The sequence below is a fragment of the Zootermopsis nevadensis genome, unplaced genomic scaffold (assembly GCF_977971745.1).
Source record: "Zootermopsis nevadensis isolate Lab colony 2312 unplaced genomic scaffold, Znev_1.0 Znev_ptg000007l, whole genome shotgun sequence".
Lineage (NCBI taxonomy): Eukaryota > Metazoa > Arthropoda > Insecta > Blattodea > Termopsidae > Zootermopsis > Zootermopsis nevadensis.
In genome coordinates this window covers 14,594,682-14,606,119 of record NW_028259139.1, presented here as the reverse complement: position 1 = coordinate 14,606,119, position 11,438 = coordinate 14,594,682, and the positions used below count along the sequence as shown (strand labels likewise).

The 11,438-nt window shown below is 36.4% G+C and overlaps 1 protein-coding gene across 5 annotated transcripts in view; it reads left to right on the top strand.

Moving 5' to 3' along the window:
* Window positions 1–80: 80 nt before the first annotated feature.
* The window catches only part of Ptpmeg (protein tyrosine phosphatase Meg), a 47,858-nt gene continuing 36,500 nt past the window's right edge, over window positions 81–11,438 (top strand). Inside the window, exons 1-7 of one of the 5 annotated variants that reach the window (XM_087344419.1) lie at window positions 81–270; window positions 2,276–2,356; window positions 2,462–2,527; window positions 4,509–4,701; window positions 5,692–5,820; window positions 9,229–9,271; window positions 10,963–11,130. In XM_087344419.1, the coding sequence (XP_087200545.1) occupies window positions 4,552–4,701; window positions 5,692–5,820; window positions 9,229–9,271; window positions 10,963–11,130 (490 nt within the window). In that variant the 5' untranslated portion in view covers window positions 81–270; window positions 2,276–2,356; window positions 2,462–2,527; window positions 4,509–4,551. Of the gene's footprint in view, window positions 271–293; window positions 450–2,275; window positions 2,357–2,461; window positions 2,528–4,508; window positions 4,702–5,691; window positions 5,821–9,228; window positions 9,272–10,962; window positions 11,131–11,438 lie in introns of those variants that run through there. The other 4 variants (XM_087344418.1, XM_087344422.1, XM_087344420.1 and 1 more) reach the window with 4 other exon arrangements.

Sequence of the window (11,438 nt, the reverse complement as noted above, 5' to 3'; positions counted from 1 at the left end):
CATATAATAGTGTTGGCACCGCCATGACATTTTAAATTTTATTTTTATTTCTTGCCTAGTTTTATTTTTTAGGGTCGTGTGTTCGTTTCCACACATTGCCTGGAATCTATATAATTTTGTTGTATAATCCGTGCCAAAGGATTTAGCCGATGTCTCGTTCTGTGGGTTAGCTGCTATCCGACGGTACTATCTGTGGCAATCGAGATAAAAAGAAAACTGAAGTGTCTGTCTAGCCCGGAAAGTGTACTTGGGTGTCATATTCATAACTTTGTAAGTACAGATTAAAAGAATGTAAATTTGTTTCTCTGCTATAGCACCAGACCACGAAGAGTTATTAGCTCAATACATCCTTAACCTACGAAATGAACGGATGGAAGTGATCAGCTTTAAGCTTCAGATGCTTTACTACTAGGGATAGAGCTGCCTGTCTGCATTGGATGGGAGATGATGTATGGGCCTCTATGCTTGTATGGTAAAATTTATGCTGAGAATTGAACCATGGATGTGTAGTCCATACCTTGTAGCTTTTGAAATTGAAATTGCATCAGAATAACTTGCAGTGGCTTGACTTCTTGTCTCATTACATTTTGACAAAACAAATTTCATGAAATTTTGTAATACCAACAAAATTGTATATCAAATCAAAAAGTTCTTGACGATGGTGATGAGTCATTTGAATAAAAAATTTTATTCAAACAACAAAATTGTGTTAATCTAAATGTAATGTACGGGGATAAAACAATCGAATTGGGAACAACTAAATTTCTTGGCCAACAAATTGAGAATAGCATAAATTGGAAAAGACATTCAATTCATTATCCCTATGCTTTGCTGTGAGGACTGTCACATCTCTCTTAAATACAGAAACTTTAAAATTAGTCACATTTGCATCCTTAAATTCAGTCATGTAATATGGATTTATTTTCTGGCGAAACTCAACAGACAACAAGGTATTTTACATTCAAGCCAAATCTTAGAATAATTTCAGGCAATAAAAGGAGAGCCTCATGTAGGGAATTACATAAGAAATTAATTTTCTTTCACTAGGCAGTGAATTTGTAGTGGACAACATTGAACATTTTTAAATAAATTGAGATATCGAAAATATAAGTACAAGATACAGATGTGTCCTACATGTACCAAGCCTTAACCTTAGTAAATATCAAAAAGGAGGCTACTTTACTGGAATCAAGCTGTTCAGTAGTTTTACACCTATTGTAAAAGGTCAGAATCATGATATAAATGACTTTAAGCCAACACTAAAAGAGTATCTTGAATGACACTCTTGCTGCGCAGAAGAATTAATCTCAACCAAAAATTCACAGCTATTACAAATACATGTAAATAGTAGTAATGATGCTTTCTTGTATAATTATTTTTGTTGTAATATTATAGTTGACTTTAAATCATTGTAACAAGTATGTGATTTGTATTTGAAACAAGTATTGTGTTTGTGTTAGGACATGTTCCTCATTCGTGATTTTGGCCTAAGATGGATCTGTGAATTGTAATTAAATTCTATTCTCTTCAGTCATACCAAGTTTCAGGATACTTACTCAATTGGTTTTAAAGTTTGTAGGCCTTGGGTAAACATACATTTTTCAAGAGACTGATTTTGTTTTTTAATTTTGGGGATTTGGGACCATCTGAGAAACAAATTAATATTATTACAGAATAACAAAATTGTTATAAAATACAGGACCACAAAAGAATACAGTTCTTTACATTGAACTTACTTTCACCAAATAAACATGAATGAAAATTTGCATATGGATATTTGCAACTTTCAATCACATTGTCCATTGTTAATCATAGCCGACTTCAAATGTCTTTTTTTAAATTTTAAACACCCATTCAACACATTTCTGTATTTTATTTATTTTTACATTCTTATGAAATTGCATGGAATAATTTTGTTTTGTTTTTGGCACCGTTATAGATAGATACTTATGTTTCTACACAATAAATAACACAATTCTTGGACTGTTGTGCAAGTGTGCACAGAAATTATAATATTTGTCTGATTATGAACTCATAATTTTTCTCTTATTTAAAAATATATTTGACATAAGGAAAGGTTGGTTACTGGATTTGTGAACTGCCCTTTATCCATCTCTTATGCATAAAACATTTTACAGGTTAGCTTTTGTTATATGTTGTTTCTTTTTTCTGTCACACTCTGTTTGCTTATTTTATATCAAATTTGTACATAAGGATTTGAGGTTCTTATGGTGGTGGAGATGACAGTGTTTTTCTGGGTTCTGATGCCATGTAGTTGCAGGTAGATACCAGCGTTTTGGAGAAACATCCTGCCTGCATCTTCAGGGTAGACGATGGAGACATGTTTCTGTGAAAGGTTGGTTGCTACCCATGAGTCTACTACACACTGTCACAACCGAGAATAAGATTACTGTCATATATGTACAAAATTGTTTAATAATTACACTGCTTGTTCTTTCAGAGTGCCTTCTAGAATTTGCCGCAGTTAGCCAGATTAAAGGGCGAGGGGTCTCATATTATCATGACTGTAAGTTTGATTTCATAATTGATATTACTTAAAGCCTAACCATTACCTTTAAGTCTAAATGTCTGATCAGATGCCAGCATTATAGCACAGATTATGTAAAGAGTTTGAGTTGTTATGCTCACTTCATAAGCTAAACAGGTTATCATTGTTGCTGATATCAGTCATTCTGACATTTTTTATCAGTAGAAGTTTCTCAAAGAGTAGATAATTTTGTAGCCCTTTCTTAAGTAAACTTTCCAGATATTCTGGATTGTTGGGTTTTTGTACCTTGTCTATCAGCTAATGTTATAAAATACCCAACATTTTGAGGACTGGATCTGTCCTTGTCTTTAGGTGTAGTTACGGGGGGCACCACCTCTGCGGGTTTCATTAGAATGAGCTAATTTTGGTCACCTACATGTGTATAAACACCTGAGATTAAGGTATGTCAGCAGGAGATTATAATAAGATTAACTATAACAGTTATGAGAAGGCTAATAAATGTCAAGACTAATAAGACAAATGTTGAAGTGGAAATTAAAATACATCAAACCAAATTCAAAACCACGCAATCCTGGAACCCCTGTGCAGAAAATCAAAATATTATCTCCTCTGCCATATGTGTCTACTGCTAGCACCACCTGTGGCCCAAGAATACACACCTAAAATAGAGCTATGAAGTACTCAGAAGAGTCTGTCAAGTAAAAACCAGCTTTACTTGAGATTTGGCAAAGATTTCTGAACAAGGCTGACTGATGGGATTTGCTAGACGTGCGATGCGGTCTGTTTCCTCGTGTTTTCTGTACGTTCTGTTACTCTCAGTTTCCAAAATCTGGGCTTCATCTCATCTTACCCTATGACCCTGCTTATAGGCATGCTGGGCCAGTTTTGATTTTTCTGGAAGGTCCTCTCTCAAATTGTGTTTATGCTCACAGAGCCACACGGCTAGCAGGGAATGCGATAGACACAGTGGGACATCTGTTGTGGACATCTTTCCAGTCTGGTTCTCTGAAGTAAATTTCTAAGAGTATCTTGTTTTGAAAATTTTCCTGATGTGGTGATTCCCTGTACCTTTGAACTTTTCTGAAATTACCTTCACATAAGGGTTAAACACTAAACTAAGAGACTTTTTCCACTCTTCCACTACTACTAAGACTACTTTTTCTAGAATTGAGAACCATGTCAATGAACCATTTTGGGTGACCATTGAGCTGATGATCGCATCTCAGATTGTCAACTTCATGAGCAGTTCTTGTTGTTCTTGGCATACGACCGAGGCTCTGGTATGTTGGCTCTGAATTATCCCTTTTTTAACATGTGATGGATGATTCAATTCAGAGTTTAGGTAGCGGCAAGTGTGGGTGAATTTTCTACAAACCTTAGTGGTCAATGTCAGCCCCTTTCTGATGACTAGAACATTCAGAAAAGGAAGCTAACTATCTGATTCTATTTCCAAGGTGAACTAAGAAGAAAGATGCCAGCTGCATGCTTACGTTACTCCTGGTTTTGCGCTTAGAAAGTTTTAGGCCCCTGATTTTTGTTGCGTGGAGTATACCTAAATTGTACGTAGTAATATTGACATACTTGCGCATGTCCACAGTACTGTGGAGATATGATGGAAAAAATTGGTAATGTTGTAAATGCTTTTTAAAGAAGTATTTTTGTTAATAATTATAATTCGCAAAACAATTTATATTCAGTTAAAGGCAAATATTTTGAGCATATATTCTAATTCTTTGACTGTTGCAGTTGAAATATTATCACATTTTCTTTGTGTAGTCTGAGACAGACAATAAAGAAATATAATTATGACCCAGCCACTGATTGGGCTGTGTCTAGATAGACATAGATAGTAAGATAAATTTAAAATATAAATTTGTTGATGATTTAAAACAAATTAAACATTTTCTATGTAACATTTACAAAATTACTGTAAAATACACTACATGAGAAATGAAAAGTTGTCCACATTTCTGTTAAGGTGGTTGTGTTATTCCTTCAGGTTGAGCTACACCCGTGGGAGGCCGGCTGAAGGCAGAACCAGAATGATTGAGAGTGTGTCTCGACGCGCATTCAGTGGTTCAAGTGGCACGTACAATGTTCGGGCATCAGAATTGGCACGGGATCGACGACTTAAAACCTTATGTGCTACTGTGGTTTTCTTGGATGATACTCAACACTGTTTTCAGATAGAGGTAATGTCCATAATTGTGTCAGTATATTTCCCAAGGTAGTTATTTAGCAAATAAGAACAGTTTTAAGATTGGAGATTTTGTTGTCATTCAGTTCAATAAGTTTGTCTGCATTCTAAAAGCATAACAGATTTTAACTGTAGTATAATTTTATGTAGTCTCGCGCCGTAGCCGCGTGGTCTGAGGCATCATGCTTCGGACCGGCGATACGGAATGCGCGCTGGTTCGGGTCTTGGAGGAGAAGAAATTTTCTCATGAGCTTTCGACCAGTGTATGGGACCAGTGCCAACCCAGCATCGTGAGGAAATTGGGGAGCTACAATGAGTAGCGTAATCCAGTCATGAAAACTAACAATGGCCTGGAGTTCGTTGTGCTGACCACACATCACCCTATATCTTTTTGGATGATTGTTCACCTCTGCTTAGACATGTGAACGTGAGGCCAGCAGTCAAGCTAGTCGGCTTTGGCTCCCTGGAGCTGTTACGCCACAGAATAATTTTATGTATTACTCTGTATGGCAGAAATGATTAGTCTCTTCTGTGAGATTATCAGTATGCCAACATTATATCAGAAATGACAGCGGAAAGGAGTACAGACTATGGACAAGAAGTATTTCCTAACACAAAATGTGATATATACTCATCTTTGGCATTATAATTGACAACCTAGGTGGTATCCTCAGTTGGGGTAGTTGAAAGGCATGACAGACAAATAAATGTGGATGGGTTCACAGGATGTTCTCTTACACTGAAGCATAAAGAACGCCTAAAAATATGATGCAAATCGACACATTTATTTGTGCTTAAACTGTTGTTATAAACAGACTAAAGAAGAGAAATTGTATGTAATGTAATGAATAAATTATAAAAAGATTGTGCAGTATGAGATGTCCAAAGATCATGTAGGGAGAGTTTGCATTTATTATTTCAGGTGCTATTTTGTAGTGAAATGGACCTAGACATGTGCACATGTAATATAATATTCTGATTTCAGAAACGTGCAAAAGGTCATATTTTGTTGGAACTGGTGTATCAGCATCTTGAACTGGTTGAAAAGGATTACTTTGGTCTTCAGTTTTCTGACAATGGAATGCCTCCCACAACAGCAAACTGTGATGTTATGGTAAGTGATTGTTTCATAAAGTAGTACTATGTATGACAGCTTTCGGAAAGGCTGTTGAGATGAGTAAGTATGAAGAAATGTACTTTGACCTAATGAAGAGGAGAGGATGTACAAATAATAAAATGATGGATAATCCAGTTTCTTTTTCTGCATTTGCAAAACATCATAAATTGCTTTACGTTATTTTACATAATGATGTTTGTTTGTTTTGAGTAGTAGTTTGTTCTTGTGAACTGTTTAGACTCCTCGCAGCAGTACAACTTTTCCTCGCAACTCTAACGTCACTGTATTCAAACCCTTCCTGACCCATGTAATCTAATAGAATGTAAGCACACTGTGACTGATGTGCACACTTTTTCTTCCTTCACTCTTATCCTCCCCACCCTGTTTTACACCCTTTTGTTATGTGTCATCATTGACGGCATCTGTGTCTGTCGTGTTGGAAGCCCAGGTTACGCACATCACTTTGTAGTTATTCTTCAGTGTTATCTTTGTTGATAGTTTCAGAACTTCTCATAGTACATGCCATGTCAACAATTTTGGACTTCCTGATTTCTTTATTGGGAATACCATTCAAATCATCATCTTATATATCTCGAAGAAAGTTTCCAATGTGATCGCACTAGTGTTACTGAATTTATGCTCGAGAAACAGATTATAACACTAATTTTTTCCATAATGGTATTATGTTGTTGTTTTGTCTGCAAGAGTTTTGAGAAGGTTAGTCATGTAGCATCATTTCATGGATACAAATACTCCTTGGTCTATGGGCTGTGTGCACCTCTGTAACTATGAGGATTGTCCAGAAAGCAATGTACCACATTCTTTTGGTGTATTGTCTACGTGCTCTATTATCCTACATAATCTACAGCCTTATGCTAACAAGAAACAATGGCATGTATGCCTTTGCCAGTGTGTCATCTCCTGTTCTCGTGGTCATGTCCTCATGTCATGAATCACATTATCATCATCATCCTCAAACCTTGTACCATGGATTGCATCAAGCAAACATATGTAATATTAAAGCATAAATTTACAAAATCTTTAGATAAAGATGTTCCTTTAGCTCTTTGAACAGACGGAAATCAGGAGGAGGAAGATGAAGGCTGTAGGGTGGATGGAGCAGTGCACTGCAGCCAAGTTTTGTGAAATTTGGTTGGGGATATGTGTTGAAGCAAGAATTGTGCAGGATTTTTATGTGGATGAATTCACCAGTTATGCTTTTTGAGGGTCTTCACTGTTTTCATGTAGCTGTCTGAGTTGACGGTCACTGTCTCACAAGGGAATGGTCCGGTTGGTCAGGTTGAAACCTCACCTGAAATTTTGCTGCTGTCACGCATGTGCACTGTGGCACGAATTTTAACTGTACATTTGAATTTTGAGCAATTTTTTCGCACCCTTGCATAGCGTATCAGCAGCTGAAATTTTGTGCACAATCATTACTAGATGGGCTCTGTAGATGAGTAAAATTTCAGGTGAGGTTTTGACGTGACCATCCAGACCATTCCCTTGTCAGCATCACATCCACCAAGATCACCCCTTCACACTCCCGAAGTAGAGTCATTATGAACTTGCTGCCGAGAGAATTTTCTTCAACTTTTCTTTCATGGAGAGGGGTAGAGTGTTGCTATTCCATGGACTGCCCCTCTTTTCTTTTCTTTTCTTTTATTTTCTTTCTTTCTTTCTTTCTTTCCTTCCTTCCTTCCTTCCTTCCTTCCTTCCTTCTTTCCTTCTTCTCTCTCTCTCTCCCCCCCTCCCCCTGACTCATAATGATGGATCCAGGTTTCATAATCTGTAACATTCCAGGACAAAGCTTCATTCCATGCCACAAAATCTGAACATATATCTTTGTACAGAGTATTGTGTTCAGTTTAAGGTTTTGAAGAACTCATCTTGCGCACACCATTGAATATGTGAGGGCTTGCACTGTCCCTTCCTTTGCTGATACAAATTTCGAGTCTGAGCTGCCTGTTTGTGGTGACGGTGAGTCACCAAAATGGTGTCCTTCAGTGAGGCACGTCTCAACTAAAGAGCCGTGATTGCATTTTGAATATTGTGTGAATATAATAAGTATTAGATACACAAGTGGTATGTCAAAACGTGAAAAGTGAATGCTGCGGATGCCAGGTTTTGTACAAGCAAGGCATATAGTTGATGTGTAAAGTATTTAATTACTTTGAGTATGAAGCACAAGCAGTTCTCTGTACATCTCTGTACTATTTGCCTTCATTTGTGTTGGTCAGTATAACAGAGCTTCTGTTGACTGCACAGCTTCCATAGACTTTTAGTTGTTTGTGAACCATACCCACCTACTAACCCATTCTCTGCCATGCCATGAATGCAATATTCACAAACAATGCTACTACCCAAGTGAGCATGCATCATGTGACAGAAGCTGATTGGCTTATGAGGGCAAATAACAGTACATATGCAGAAGCATCCAAACCTCAGCTGCTGTAATTTGTGTCACATTTTAATCATTGGGTAAATGAGTGACAGTGTGAGAAGGACAAGAAAGGCTTTGTGATTTGCCACAGTTCTCACTCCTGCTTTGTCGCAACATGTTGACGTCATCGTTGATGTTGATTTATGCAACACAAACAGGTAGTCAGCACTCAGGCTTTCAATATGCAAAGAAATAAGCAACTACAATATGAGAATTAAAAGTCACATAACCATCATCTCTGTCCGCAAGACTTATTAATGATGCGGTGGTAGAAATGATCACTTTGAGAATAGTTAAAACATTTGTTATGCCAGTAAATGGGTGCCCAAAGTGGCCAAATATATTGGGTCTTCAGATATTAAATTAAATAGTGTAACTGTTTGACTTCATGAAGGAATTTATTTTTTCTTGAGAAGATAACAGTTATTTATCTGGTTAAGAATTCCTCATATTTTATGGAACACAAAGGTTTGTTATCATGTTTACAAGAGCCCAGCACTTTATCTTATGTTAAGCCAGATGAATCTGATCCGCATCATCAAACTCTGTTTCTTCATGATACATTTTAAAACTGGGTCTCCGAAGTCATCTCATCTACTAAGATTTGGAATTGAAATTTTGTATGCATTTCTCATCATTTACTTGCTTGCTACAGGCCCCACCCATCATACCATGATCACCCAAATAATATTTGGTAAACTGCAGACTGAAACTTCTCATTATACATTTGTTTTCAGCCTTCTGTTACTTCTTGTCTCTTATGTCCGAATATCCTGTAAGATTCTGACAAATGTTTATAGGAAAGTGCTGTCATGCACACTCTTGCTTGTGGTATGTGCTTGTATAGTCTAATGTTTGTTCCTGTTTTTTGGTTTATGATTAATATGCTTTATGAAATTATAGATCGTGTTGGAAAGAACATTGTAAGAGTTGTACAACATTAATGTTTATGTTCATTGCAGCGGTGGGTTGATCCATCAAAGCCAGTGAAGAAGCAGCTTCGAGGTAAGAATAGTATTTTGACTGTTGCTGTCTTTTATTCATATAGCACAATGGACCTGTTGTCAGACAGAACACTAAATAAATAATAATAGCATCTCATTAGTATTTCCCATTTTCTTAATTTTCCCATTCTGTTACTACATAAATATGCATCTTTCTAGCCACATTCCTTCAGATTTCTTACTTTCTTGTGTCTTCACTCTCCCTTCAGCACTGTTTAGTGACTTAATTGTTTTGGCATTTTCGTTCTGCACTTCATTCTGCGTATCTGTACTTCTACAGCACTTTATTTCATATCAGCTGCATAGTGTTTTGTTTCTTTGTAAGACTGGTGTGTGAATTTTATTACACCGGATTTTGACCAAGTCAGTTTAATGAACATCTCCACAAATTAATTTCCCTATCCATTATGAGGCCCCGTAATTATTACAATTAACCCTTGAAGCCGGTAACCTGAGAGTGTACTCGCAGCTGGAAGCCTTCTTTCTAAGCAGAATCCTAAGTATGTACTCACTGCTTGCAGGCATCAAGTCAAATTGTCATTGCTGTGCTATTTGTTGGATTTTTGTCATAATATTTGGACCATTGAGCATTATACTTCCCATTTCTTTCACCTGTTCCTTCATACATGTAACTGCACCCAAGTTATTTCCCTTTTTTACATTGAAACTGTATCAACCAGTAAGCAGCATGGCATAATCTAGCATTTCATGTCTGAATTTGGAAAAACTAGAAGTTTTACAGGAATATGTTAACAGAAGCATTAGAATTTCTTAAAGTAGGAGTAAATTAGATTATAATGAAGGTGATAAGAGTATTGTTGATGGTTGTCTTCTGGATGATAGTATCATATAGTCTGGTAGAAGTTTACCAACATTTCAGATGTCGATGATGAAAGGTTCTTGGGCTGCAAGCTGCGTGAGGTGGCTGAACGGTGATGAAACCATATCTTCTGCCAACATTTTGAGAACAACCTCTGCTCTCATCCTGATGTGGCTTGTAGCCCGAGAATCTTTCATAAACTTTAGTTGCTACGAAAGCTTCATCTCATACATTCAGATGCCCTTGCTGCCTCCATCATCAGGGCATTGAGTGGAAGTCTTGTTGAAAAACCGTAAGCTAGTGAGGAAAATGAGGCAGATGTAGTGAGTGGAGACAAGTTTGTGATTGCGGATTGATTGAAAATAAAAAAAAATTACAATTTGTATGTCACAAATTTCTTATGACAGGTAATTTAAATACAGTATTTGCTTCAGGTACATTCAGATCCTGGCTTGAATGGTTGATAAAACTCTGTTGATTGTTATATGCAGCATATTTATCATTGTAATTTGCACACTAAAAAGGTGTAAAATCTGTGCCAATTTATGCTCTTAAGGAAATGTTGATGACATGTAGAATCAATGGCATTGTTTATGTTATAACCTAATTTGGAACATGCAGTTTGTTTGAAGTAAACTCTATGCTTAGTTGCTTTTTATGTTGAATTCAGAAATGTCAAAAAATGTCTATACAAAATAATGAATAAGATTAAACAGAAGTGAATTGAAGTTTTACATTATTGTTAAAACAACTTAAATTTGAGCATTAAGAACACAGTTTCCGTAATATATTGCTGTATAGAGTTTTCATTATATTACACTTGTGTTAAGCTACCAGAGCTAGTTGAATTCGAGTTAACTTGGTTTTTTCAGGTGGTAATTTCTATTTCCGAGTGAAATTCTATGTGTCAGATCCAAGCAAGCTTCAGGAGGAGTATACTCGTTATCATTTCTACCTGCAGATTCGTAGGGACATCTTGCAGGGGCGTTTACAGTTACCAGCAAGTACAGCTTGCCTCCTCGCCAGCTATACCGTGCAATGTATGTAGCTCACCCTTCAAGTTTGTATTTGCATATAATAAAAACTAACACTCTCAGTTGCAGAATACAACACAATTTATGTATGTTCTATGCATAATGTGATGGTCATATATTTCTGCCTGTTTATCTGCACGTTTTATTATGTTAACCAGTTACATTTTAATGAGACCTTTCTTACAGGATTTTTATTTTGATCCACTTTAATCTCTGCTTTACATTAAGTTAGAATCTAATATTATTGGTGATGATATGATTTTTTATAAATTAAATGTGCTTACTTTGTTTGATTAGTTTACATTGTCTTCAGG